Here is a 13,272-nt window from a genome sequence, read left to right as displayed (position 1 = left end):
CTATAAACTTTGTTAAAGTTTTCATTTTGTGTGAAACTGTAAATGAATGTAAAGGACAGCTTGTCGGGAAACTAGGGAAAAAAGGCTTTGTACCAGCCATAGATGACCGACGAAGCTACGCAATCATGTGTTACGTTTTGGTGTATAGAACAGGACAGTTTTTTGCTACTCGGGTGTTTTATGGTTATTCGACCTTTTTCTTCGTCATTTTTGTATTTGCACCACGACAGGAATAATAAAAGTCCGACAACTTTAATATGGCATGTAATTGCAAGGAGAATGGAGGCTGGCTGATACTGGAATTGCTATGCATAAAATGAATACATTTTTAAGTGACTTTTTCCCTATTCCTTGCAACAGGCAAGTGATGGAGTTTGTTGAGTTTGGTCACATGGACATGATGCTGCAGTACCTAAGGGACGTTCAAGCAGTGCAGAGGAAAATCAGTGAACTAACAGAGTCAATTGAGTTTATAAATGAGGTAATCACAAATATGGGCGGTTATTAGATTAAAAATAATATTTATTGGAGCTGTTTGATTATCTAAAGAACTGTTGTTGGAGTGTCTTGCAAATCCTAGTTTGAAAACGTTTTGGTGACGATTTTTCAATGTGGAAATCAGTGATTTTTGGGAAATCTTTGCGATTGGCAGCATAGTATTCATTTGAAAAGTGAAAAAATGTCACACGAATGCTTAAAAAATGTCACACGAATGCTTCCTCATTTCAATTAGCCTAGGTATCGTAAATATTTTCTGTAGAGCAACACCTTTTTTTCCGAAATTTTATAATTATGATTCAAAGGATTAATTTAGTTATCACTTAAGTGTGCTAAGCTCATATACGGAATGTTAATACGCAATCAACATTCAAGACCGAACGGTAGCCTATAGATTTTAGAGGGAAAGCTTGAACCTAAGGGAAAAGGTAACTGTTGATGCATTGTTCAAATAAGCAAAAGGACAAAATTGCCTCTAGAAATATATAAGGAGGGATAGGTCCCCTGACCCCCTTGTGGGTGACCCTGACATTTCATAAACTTGTAATTTTAGGTAGCCATTTTCTATGATTGTCATTTCACCCATGTGACGTTGCTGTTATTTTAGGAGGAAGACCTATTTAAATGGGAACTGACCACATATCCTGAAATAGAGATCCTAACCACAGCCATCGAGCCGTATTTGAAACTGTTCTCGTTGGTTGTTAAGTGGCAGAGATCAGAGAAGAAATGGATGGATGGCGCCTTTCTGGATCTAAATGCTGAGTCAATAGAAGCAGAAGTATGTTGATTCGTCCGTTGTGTTTCTCTGAAATGTTTTTACTTGTATTCTGATTGATTGAAGCAGTGACTATTTCATTAGCAACTTAGTAGCTTCTTTTTTTAATGTTTCTTTTCCATTGAGTATTCCAAATCTCAAACATCCAGATTATGTCAAAAAGGCCCAAAACTGTGCTCTGAGATATGCCTCTAGTCAAGTGAAAGGCTTAAATTTTCTTCTTTCTTTGCTAATAAGTACTCTAAAGCCTCTGTTTTGTTTGGAAAGCCTTTAAGTTTTCAGCCCAACATTGCAGAATGTTTGTTTATAAATTTCTCTTCTCGTATTGAGTTAATCACCAGGTCTGATTAAAAACTCCCTTCTTATTTTTTCCACACTTTATTTTTTCAGACCATATGAATTACTCTATTCGTAATGCCCTACTTTTTATCTATATGTATAACTTACTCAAATGACGGTCTTATGAATTTTTCTGCCAGGTGGAAGAATTTGGACGAGAAGTATACAAACTCGTAAAACAGTTCGCGTCCATGGCCAAGAAAGGAGAACAGAAGGATCGAAGTGATGTCGTCAGAAAGAAGAAAAAGGATGAAAACGAAGAAAAGCTGGAAGATAAATTTGCACCGCTGAAAGTAGCACACACTGTTCAAGAACAGATCAGAGACTTCAAGGTTAATTTCCTGTTTTTATGGCAAAATTAACTTCTATGGCAATTAGATTTGTTCTGGCGGATTGTTGCAAAAACAAATGACTGTGGTATTAAGGGAAAATATGTTTTAGTAATCAGGTTGGCAAAGTGCTCTTCTTTGTCATAATGAGACTTTGGCTTATTTGCTAAGTGCAAATAAGTGCTTATGTCGCGATAGCTAGTTAAAATGTCATATTGTTAATCAATTGAAATTTATGCTTACAGTGCAGCGTATTTATTTTCAGTTTCAAGAGACTAGATGAGTAATTTTTGTTTGAAAATACCTCAGATTTTTAAATCAGGTAATAGCTTTAATGGTATTTTTTATAGTCCCGGCCACCAATTTACTAAAACAGGATGGGAATTTTACAATATCATAAGTAATATACATTATCAAAATGGAAGACTACTTCTTAGGTGTAAGAGAAGCTAAAGTACGCATTGATTACTGTGTAAAGTGTACATTCGTTTGAAGTATATGTGATTGCTAGTCCAGTGATTGAAAAACTGATAATTATTATTATCATTTGTTTAGGAGCATGTGCCCATACTGAGCACGTTGTGCAATCCAGGTCTACGACAACGCCATTGGAGGGCTATGTCAGACAAGATTGGCTATGATATTGCCCCGGATTCTAGCACAACTTTGCGAAAGATGCTCAAAAACAACCTTTCGCCATATATGGATGAGTTTGAAAGCATTAGCGGTGGCGCAAGCAAGGTAACTTTAATTTAAATTGGCCTAATTTGTTTTTAACTCGAAATACTGCTTTGAAGTGGTTTTTCTAGCAATATTAAGCAATTCCCTGAATTTGGAAAATTGCAAATCCGTTAATATTTGCCAATGAGATTGTTTATCTAGATATTAATTTAATTTTCGTTCATTATATTTTAACACGTATGGAGTGTAACAAGTTGAGCTCGCTTGAAGAAGATTTTGAAACGTACCTCCCTGACTTTATGGTTGGCGTTAGATTCTAACAAGGTGACCATGAAAGTAGAGTTCGGAGCAGATCTAAAAAGATTTTAACTTAACTACCTTATGATAAACCTATATTCTAATATAAACTTGCTTCTTGTAGGAATATTCTTTAGAGAAGGCAATGCAGAAAATGGTTGACGATTGGGATGAGATCATTTTCAACACCACAATTTACAGAGACACCGGAGTGGCGATTCTTGCTGCTGTGGATGAGATTCAAGCAACACTTGATGACCAGATTGTAAAAACTCAAACGATGCGCGGCTCGCCTTTTATAAAACCTTTTGAAGCTGAAATAAAGTCATGGGAAGAGCGGCTGCTGAAGATGCAAGAAACTATCGACGAATGGCTGAAAGTGCAAGCCCAGTGGTTGTATTTGGAGCCCATCTTCAGCTCTGAAGATATCATGCAACAAATGCCAGAAGAAGGTAGAAAGTTCCAAATGGTTGATCGCAACTGGAAGGAAATCATGAAAGCTGTAGTCAAAGACCCAAAGGTTCTGATTGCCACCTCAATAAGCGGTCTTTACGAGCGCCTCATTGATAGTAATAATTTGCTCGACCAGATAAACAAAGGATTGAATGCATACTTGGAAAAGAAAAGACTGTTCTTCCCAAGGTAACGTACCATTGCAGTGACTAGAAAGTAACATGACTTCTCGAATCTAAGATTTTTAGGACAACTTTGTGTTAGTTTGATTAAAACTTCGTTTGTCGGTAGAGTATCGAACGAACTTTTCTTGTTTCTTATAAATGGAGATCTAAGTTTTTTCCAAAGGAAATAAGCTTCTTTGTTTTTATAAAGTAGGGGACAATAGCCTATCTTTTTGAGCAATGAAAGGTACCTAAGACTAGAGAGGCATTTCTTTCGTAGATAGCTAGTATGTTAGAAATGAACTGATCGATACTGATTTCTTTGATAAAATTTTTCCATTTTCATTTTAGGTTTTTCTTCTTGTCAAATGATGAAATGTTGGAGATCCTTTCAGAGACGAAAGATCCTTACCGTGTGCAACCACATCTCAAGAAATGCTTCGAAGGAATCGCTAAGCTTCAGTTCACGCAATCACTAGACATAACAGCGATGTATAGTAGCGAAGGTGAGATGGTGAATTTGAGTGAGACGATTTCTACAGCTGCAGCAAGGGGGGTTGTTGAAAGATGGTTACTTCAGGTGCAAGATGTAATGATAGCCAGCATACGAGAAATTGTTGGGAAGTCAACCGAAGCATACCCACAAACACCTAGAAAAGATTGGGTGAAAGAGTGGCCTGGCCAAATTGTACTGTGCACCAGTCAGATATATTGGACAGCTGAGGTGCACGAAGCCATAAAAGGTGGAGCTCGGGGACTGAAGGACTATTATGACAAACTGCAAAGGCAGCTTGAAGAGATAGTTGAACTAGTTCGAGGCAAATTGTCAAAGCAAAACAGAGTGACCCTTGGAGCCCTTGTCGTTATTGACGTGCATGCCCGTGATGTTGTCAATCAAATGGCAGAGCTTGGTGTTTCGTCAGAGAACGATTTCCAGTGGCTTAGCCAACTCAGGTACTACTGGGAAGAAGGAAACTGCTTGGTGCGAATTATAAACGCAACCGTGAACTATGCTTATGAATATCTAGGGAACTCAGGGAGGCTCGTTATAACTCCGTTGACGGATAGATGCTACCGTACGTTGGTTGGTGCTTTTCATTTGAATCTGAACGGTGCACCAGAGGGACCTGCTGGTACAGGGAAAACAGAGACTACGAAAGATCTTGCAAAAGCGTTAGCTATCCAGTGTGTAGTTTTCAACTGCTCTGATGGTCTTGATTATTTGCAGATGGGTAAGTTCTTTAAAGGGTTGGCCGCGTGTGGAGCATGGGCTTGTTTCGACGAGTTCAATCGCATTGAATTGGAAGTCTTGTCAGTCGTTGCGCAGCAAATTCTTTGCATTCAGAGAGCTGTTGCGTCACACTTGGATGAATTCGTTTTCGAAGGCACCAAATTGAAGCTAAATGCAAACTGCTATGTTTGTATTACAATGAACCCAGGTTATGCAGGTCGGTCTGAACTGCCTGATAATCTCAAAGTCCTATTCCGGACGGTAGCCATGATGGTGCCTGATTACGCCCTGATTGCCGAAATCAGCTTGTATTCATATGGGTTCGTAGATGCCAGAAACCTAGCTGTAAAGATCGTCACGACTTACAAACTATGCTCTGAACAGTTATCTTCGCAGTTTCATTACGATTATGGAATGCGAGCCGTCAAGGCCGTCTTAGCAGCTGCCGGAAACCTTAAGCTGAAATTCCCTGATCAAAACGAAGATGTCTTGCTGCTCCGTTCAATTATGGATGTGAACAAACCGAAGTTCTTGTCACACGACATTCCACTATTTGAAGGCATCATCTCTGACTTGTTCCCCGGAATACAGCAGCCTAAAGCTGATTACAGTACATTCATGGGCGTCGCCAACGAAGTTTGCGCAAAAGCAAATTTGCAAGCAACTGACTTTTTCCAGGAGAAGCTTATACAGACCTATGAAATGATGATTGTGAGGCATGGATTTATGTTGGTTGGTGAACCTTTCTCAGCTAAAACTAAAGTACTGGAAGTTCTTTCTAGCACCTTAACTCTTATGTGTGAAAGAGGCCTTGAGGAAGAAAAGGTCTGGTACAGAATTATCAACCCAAAGTCAATAACAATGGGACAGTTGTTTGGGCAGTTTGATCCAGTTTCGCATGAATGGACCGATGGTGTTTGTGCCAACACCTTCAGAGAGTATGCATCGGATCAAACAGAAACGAGGAAATGGGTTGTCTTTGATGGGCCTATTGATGCCTTGTGGATTGAGAATATGAACACTGTATTAGACGACAATAAAAAGGTACCTTTGACAAGGTGTTTTTGCTTTTGATACCTTTTTGCTACGTAAGACATAAGTATTCATTTCATACTGATGAGTATTTGAAAGTTAGAGCAAAGCATAATTTGATCATGTTCCATAGCAACAATTCTGCATCAGGGTAAGTATCTTGCATCCTTGAAGGATTATTTATTTATCTTTGCCGAACAAGTGACGATGCAAACAGGTACGAATTTGATGCTAGCAGCATTACATATATCAATGTATTAGAAGATTTTTTAAGAATATGGGTAATATTGATATCAAATATTCGCTCTCTAGGCAAGCAGTACTGCCAATTTAGCGATTGTTTCATATTTATCATTGCTTATCTTAATATGTATCCATGTTTCGATCGTGGTGTAGCAATCAATTTCAAACGATTTTTCTGTTTCAGCTCTGCTTGATGAGTGGTGAGATCATTCAACTTTCAGGATCGATGAGTTTGATTTTCGAAACAAACGACTTATCACAAGCATCGGTGTGTTCACTTTACCATTTCTCATTTTTTTGCTCATATTCCTTTTGGTTTTGCAAATATTTGAACATATGAGAAATTCAATTACTTTCTATTAAAAATGTTCGAATAAAGTGTTTTAGAAATTGAAACCTTTGAACTTACCCTTTCCTAATGCAGTCCCTCTTGGCCTGGTAAATAAATCTGTGTGGTAAAGAGCAGTGTGTAAGAGAAATTTTTTATATTGAGATTGGCTTAAATTTTTGAAAATGCAAAGCCTCGGAGTTTCCTTTCTCATATACAGTAAATCATACGTGATGTATTTCTTCTTTTATCTGATAAAAAAAATTCTTATTTTTGCAAATAAGAAAAGATTTTCACCTTGAAATTATTCCCTGATCTGTCATGCCATTCAACTTCCTTGGATTTACCATTATAGATAATAAAGGATAAATGTATTATCACTAAGCAATTTTGCTCCTAGCCCGCTACTGTGAGCAGATGCGGTATGATCTACCTTGAACCTGCCTCTCTTGGTTGGGAGCCATTAGTCGAATCTTGGATCAACACACTACCCGATGTAATCAAAGCTGAACACAAATACATCAATGGTCTTTTCAACTGGGCTGTAACGCCTTGCTTAAGGTTTTTACGAAAATCTTGTAAGGTATGTCTTTCACTGTAAATAATCATCTTTGACTTGTGTGAAATTCCAAGTTTGATCCCAATTCTGCCAAAACATGTCTGTGTATTTTGGAGAATTCTTTATTTGCATTTGACACTCTTTGAAGCTCAAAATTGTCATAAAATCAGAACTGTGCCATACATTCATATACATTGTAAAATCATAATGCCAGAGCAGATTTGATTTGATTATGTTTGATTCAAGTTTTTTGATTACTATTTTTAAAGTGTTTAAATAGCATAATATTGAAGACTAGGCATCTTCTAGAGAACAGTTTTAAAAAGCAAGTGTGCTTTCTTTTTCCTTTTCTCCTATTTGACCGTATAGGTTCTTCTGTCTAACTGCATTGAATATCGTTCACAGGAATTTGTGCCGACATCAGATAGCAATCTGGTCACATCGTGTATGACTTTGCTTGAAATTTTGATGAAAGATATTCATGAAAATGATCACAAATACGTCAAAACTTGGCTAGCTGTAAGTTATGCAAGCATATTTGTCTGTTAATTTCTATACATCTTTGATGCTTGTCACAATTCAATGTTTTATACAATAACTGATTGTCAATATGTTTCAATGTTGCATTTCATAGACCTAATGTTACCCACCTTATGGGTTTGTCAGTTGTCTGTCTTGAAGAGTTTCGTTTCAAATAGAATAAAGATATGTTTGAGTGGCTTTGACATGAGCAAATTGCCACCTCCTATTGCTCATGGGGTTATACATTTCTTTGTGAGCTCAAGCATCTGATGTCGTCTATTTAGTTTAGTACTTTCAATCAAGATTCTGTGTACCTTATTACAGACTTGATATATCCAGTAGTGTTTTTATTGCTCTTTGCAGTGCATTGCAAAGTCACGTTAGTAGATTTACTGCCTCTAGCACCTCTGCTTCTTGTTTTGCAGTCCTGCTTCCAATTTGCACTGGTTTGGTCTGTAGGAGCCAGTTGTGATGGAACAAGCCGTACAAAGTTCGATCATTTCATTAAAGAATTGTTTTCTGGAAAAGACGAAGATCACCCGATTCCAAGCGTTGTTGGCAAAATAGAACACGCAATGCCCACTGAACATACTGTATATGATTTTATGTTTGAGGTGAATTTAAAGTTTTTATCTTTGTTAAGATCGATCTTTGGTGAAATTGAAAACTAAGTGAATTTCCGAAATGTACTCAGATTCATACAAAAACAACTTGCCTTGCATTTTAAGCTTAACATGCTAAAATCTATACCCCCCAAAAAAACCTTTTAAACCCCTCAATCCGCAATATGCACTGCAGTCCTTGTGATGAGTAACATAATACTGTTTTTGTAAGACTACGATAAAGTGTTTTTATCCCCGCCGCCTTTTAAAGAGGGTCGTTTGAGTATTCTTGTTTTCCCCGTTTAGCGTAAGGGCAGAGGAAGCTGGACACTATGGACAAAGACTATTCACGACACGTCTCTGCCAAAGGGGAAGAAAGCAAGCGAAATAATTGTGCCTACTATGGATACCGCTAGATATTCTCATCTCATGGAACTAATGATTCTGAACAACAGGCCTACTCTATTTGTTGGACCGACAGGAACTGGAAAAAGTGTTTATATCAAGGAGAAACTTATGAATGGGTTGCCAGCCGACAAATACCTTCCCATGTTTGTCAATTTCTCAGCGCAGACAAGTGCAAATCAAACTCAGGTTAGATAATTGATTGATTATGTCTGGTAAACTGAAGGAGACTTCTGATAAATATCTAGTATTGTCATGTTACTTTAAATTAAAATGTTCATTGATCAAGTCATATTTTTCTATCCAGCCACATACAAGCTACATGTCCTTAAATTTTGCTCGGCTTTGAGCAGTTTAAAAAAATCAACAAAATAAAATCTGATTATTGATAGCTTTTCTATCTCAATCTTTGATGCTTGTTGCTGTTGAAGCTATTGAAGCTGTTGATCCAAACGAAAGTTAATATAATATTTGATTTAAAAAGGAACTCATAATGGCGAAGCTGGACAAGCGGAGGAAAGGTGTTTATGGACCCCCCGTTGGTAAAAAGTAAGTATCATCAAGCTCAGTAATTTCAACATGTCATTAACTGTATTGTATTTCCTGCAATGAAAGTGTTTTACAAAGAAGAATTTACAAACCTGGTAGATTCAGAAAAAGTTTGAATTAAAATGATGACTTACATTTTTCAACATGTTCAATATTTTCAAAAGTTCAATATGTCTTACATTTTGCTCAAACGGTCTTGTTCGGATATTATCTTTGAAGTTTTTGAAATAGTTATTGTGTAAAAACTGTTTATTGTAACTTATGTTTAAATAAATCGTAATTTTTTTTGTTTTGCAAGACATTTTTTCGAATTTTCTCCAGGTATGTTATTTTCGTCGATGACGTAAACATGCCAGCTAGAGAAAAGTATGGTGCTCAGCCTCCAATCGAGTTAATCCGGCAGTTTTTGGATCACGGTGCCTGGTAAGAAAATTTTCATTTCTTCGAATACGAACATTTTAGTAAGGAAACTTGTGTCACGCGCTCTAGGTTTTCTCAAGTACGTTGCATCCCTTTCTGCAGTTCTATTAAATGTAAAGCTCTTTTTACTAAGTTTTCTAAATACCCTTCTCCAGGTATGACAAGAAAGACACCTCACGGATTACATTGTTCGATCTTCAACTCGTCAGTGCGATGGGTCCTCCTGGAGGAGGGAGAAATCCAGTGACGTCACGTTTTCTGCGTCATTTCAACATAATGACAATTACAAAGTTCAGTGATGAAACGATGGTTAAGATTTTTGGTTCCATCGTAACCCACTGTTTTAGGGTATGTAGAGCCTGGTTAATTGCCTTGCTTTTAAATCCATTTTGTATTTTACGTATTTAGCTGAAGATTCAATGGGTGCTCAAAATTCTTACCAAAATGCTGTCAGAGTATGGTCGAAATTAAAAACAAGCAAATCGGAGCCAGCCATTGAAAAATTGAAGTCTACCTTATAAATCTTGCCTCTTTGACTTGTGTATTTTCAACATTTATCTGTTATTACATATGTGTGCGTTTCTCCATCTTTTTTCCTTTTGTATTCTTAAAGTAATTTAATATTGCTTTTTGTTGAAGGAAAATGGCTTTCCAAGTGAATCTTTTAGCATTGGAAATCAAATCGTTGCTGCCACTTTAGAGGTTAGAGGATTTTTTACAAACATTGGCAAGAAATAAAGAAATTTTAGTATAACATAAGAGCATATTTTCTCACTGTCACTAGCACAGTCACTTGATAAAACAATTTTGACAATAGCCTGTTTTTACGGAAGTATAAATATAGAAGTGCTAAAGCTTTGTATCTTGGATTATACTGATAGCAAAATGGTTATATCGAATATTTAGGTAAGAGTCAAGAATGATGCTCGTTCTCTTTCCAGTACGGAGCATAAACTTTCCATCCGTCCTTAAAAACCAATCAAGCCAAGGTGTCAAGCCAAGGTGGCCTAGATGTCTCATTTGATTCTTTTGTTTAACTTTTCGTCCTCAAAATCGTTGGACGAGTGACTGTCAGTGTCTCTGATCTATGACTTCAATGCTACTAACAAAGTTGAATTTTCTGTAATATAATGAGCTGTTGAGCAATAAAAAGAATAGCCGCAATAAAAATGTACCATAGTAAAATTACGCTATGTAGCTAAGACTTCTTGGTCTGTTTACCTGATTAAAATTTCCTTTAAGCATTTTGTATCAAGTTTCTTTTGTATTTTTGCTTGCGCCCACCCATTTCTACTATTCAGAAATTAACTATTTCCATTGTATCGATTGTTTTCCTATTTTTTGTCCTAGATATACAAAAAGGCAATTGAAAACCTTTTACCGACCCCACTGAAATCTCATTACACTTTTAATCTTCGTGATTTTGCTCGTGTAATAAACGGAGTGCTGTTGATAAAACCCCAGTCCCTTGAAGATAAGAAGACACTAAAGCGACTCTGGGTCCATGAAGTATACCGTGTGTTTTATGACCGATTAGTTGATGATGATGACAGGAAATGGCTGCACAGGTGAAGTTATATTTGTAGCTGCGATGGAGCAGTAGCTCATACAGCATACTTTTTACTCCAAATGAAGTCGTTCCTTCCCTGATTTATCGACTGCTTTTTTTCTCTTAGAAATTCTCTAGAACATATCTGCTCTTCCATCTTGTTCTTTCTAAAGTTACTTCCAAAGCAAATTTGCACCATTTTTCATAATTTGTTGGCATTTCCTTATGGAACTTTCATTTTTGCGGATTTTTTTCTAATTTTCTGTCATTTAACTTTAAAGCAATATCATAAATGGTGTGAAAGAGCATTTCAAATATGATTTTGACAGTCTGTTCAAGCATTTAGCAACAAACTCGACCAAGGTATGATTTGCAAATTTTGCAACAAAAAATAACTTTATTACCATATCATTGTTACTGTAAACATTTGATATTTCTTTTTGCCTTTGTATTCACTGCCAGTCAACTTTAGTGTATGTATCTATAAAGTTTAATTTTAAATTGCTAATTCTAAAGATATCAACATTACAATGCAAAAAGCTCTCGTTGTTATGTTATGACAAAGGTATCATCAACAAGGCTTCAGCCGCTAGTAGCAAAATCAACCGGTTGGCTTATCACTTTTTTACTTTTTTTATTTCGCCAGCCAACTGAAGATGACATGCGCAGTCTCATGTTTGGTGACTACCTCAACCCGGATAGCGTAAGTATATTGAAATTAAACTAAACACATTCAGAAACTTCATGCCAATGATTTATAGCTTTGATTCTCTTGAAGAAATACTATTGAAGGAGATTGGAGGAAGAGAATTCCATATTTCACAAGAGTTATACTGTTATTTGATTTTGCATTAAACGTGCATATGGATTTGCTGGGTCGATGGTTCTTAAACCAACCGTTTGTCTAAGAGGTTAAAAATAGGGATGTTTAGAGACAGAAGATAGTTCATGGGCAACGTATTTTACGATAAAAATCTTATGGTATATGAGACTTAAATAGGTTTTATGATACACGATGCTTAGTCAAAGACAGACTGCATTCAGGTTCTTTAGTTGTTTTCTGCAGTGATTTTTTATTTTTTTACGTTGTAAAATGTTTACGTTGTTGATAGAATGTATGAGTTTAATTTTTCAGATGGGAGAGGATCGACTGTATCAAGAAGTAACCTCAATGGATGAATTATACACCATTGTTGAGCAATGCCTTGATGAGTATAATCAAACACACAAAACACAAATGAACCTTGTCATATTCAGGTATCTTGCTATGTCCGTGCAATGTCTGTATTTCCTAGTAAAGCTGAATTAAAACTTTAACTTTATAGTTTTTATTCATTCAATGAAAATTACTGTTGTACCGATCGATGTTGTATATAGACATAGTTCTCGATGGCGTGAAGACCTGAAGATCTTTGAAAGTCGCCTGATGATCGCATCAAGTGTGAAACTCGAATTTGCAAATTAGAACCACCATGGTCTCTACACATTTTCAATTATACAAGTAACAGATGTATAGTATTTATCAACATAGTCAGGCGAAAAGAGAGAAAACGAAGTGGCATGATATCATATTATCCTATTTTAAGTATTATCAATAACTGAACATATAGAGATAAATCTTTATTAAATTTATGTTTTTCATTCTTCTTTTAGATACGTGCTTGAACATTTGTCACGAATCAGCCGTATACTGAAGCAGTCTGGCGGAAATGCCTTGTTAGTAGGGATGGGTGGCAGTGGAAGACAATCTCTTTGTCGTCTTGCTGCAGCCATATCGAATTTTCATGTCTTCCAACCTGAAATCTCAAAGAGTTACGGGATGACGGAGTGGAGGGAAGACCTAAAGGTAACCTCTAGTGCATTTTTATTTTCGATTTAATGGAAATAACCTGTAGCTAGTTACTTTATCAAAGTGCGATTAAGGCTCAGATAATGGAATTATAAATGTTATCGAGAGTTTGATAATACTGATTTGATCCTATTTTTTGCTTGTGCTGAGATTTGTTTTATGATATTTTTCAATGTGCAGAAATTATGGAACCAATGAGAATGAACGTTGTTTTGTACGTGCTGCGTCCCGATGAATTTAGAGACTGACTTCATAATAATATTGTGCGTATAAAAAGAACACAGTAAAATGCTACGAATATATAGTTGATCCAATGACTATGGATACAAAGAAAGTGCAGGGTGTAAATGACAGTGATACAATAGAGGAGATAATAACAGATAGAAAATAGTCACTACCAGCTCTCGTCCTGTTTTTCTAGTATCTTTTTTAGTATCTATATCA

At 36.4% G+C, this 13,272-nt stretch overlaps 1 protein-coding gene across 1 annotated transcript in view; it reads left to right on the top strand.

Moving 5' to 3' along the window:
- The window catches only part of LOC135685889 (dynein axonemal heavy chain 12-like), a 40,827-nt gene that overhangs the window by 8,717 nt on the left and 18,838 nt on the right, over nt 1–13,272 (top strand). Inside the window, exons 17-36 of the mRNA XM_065201981.2 lie at nt 361–481; nt 1,106–1,279; nt 1,756–1,947; nt 2,500–2,685; nt 3,047–3,564; nt 3,891–5,814; nt 6,230–6,313; nt 6,774–6,956; nt 7,338–7,451; nt 7,880–8,068; nt 8,363–8,650; nt 8,946–9,010; nt 9,332–9,433; nt 9,586–9,778; nt 10,070–10,132; nt 10,781–10,998; nt 11,261–11,342; nt 11,626–11,682; nt 12,115–12,236; nt 12,633–12,825. Of these exons, the coding sequence (XP_065058053.2) occupies nt 361–481; nt 1,106–1,279; nt 1,756–1,947; nt 2,500–2,685; nt 3,047–3,564; nt 3,891–5,814; nt 6,230–6,313; nt 6,774–6,956; nt 7,338–7,451; nt 7,880–8,068; nt 8,363–8,650; nt 8,946–9,010; nt 9,332–9,433; nt 9,586–9,778; nt 10,070–10,132; nt 10,781–10,998; nt 11,261–11,342; nt 11,626–11,682; nt 12,115–12,236; nt 12,633–12,825 (5,068 nt within the window). The remainder of the gene's footprint in view (nt 1–360; nt 482–1,105; nt 1,280–1,755; nt 1,948–2,499; nt 2,686–3,046; nt 3,565–3,890; nt 5,815–6,229; nt 6,314–6,773; nt 6,957–7,337; nt 7,452–7,879; nt 8,069–8,362; nt 8,651–8,945; nt 9,011–9,331; nt 9,434–9,585; nt 9,779–10,069; nt 10,133–10,780; nt 10,999–11,260; nt 11,343–11,625; nt 11,683–12,114; nt 12,237–12,632; nt 12,826–13,272) is intronic.

This window comes from Rhopilema esculentum, chromosome 6 (genome assembly GCF_057945365.1).
Source record: "Rhopilema esculentum isolate cy_ngs chromosome 6, ASM5794536v1, whole genome shotgun sequence".
NCBI lineage: Eukaryota > Metazoa > Cnidaria > Scyphozoa > Rhizostomeae > Rhizostomatidae > Rhopilema > Rhopilema esculentum.
The sequence above is the reverse complement of the archived record's forward strand: the minus strand, read 5'-3'. Positions and strand labels throughout refer to the sequence as shown.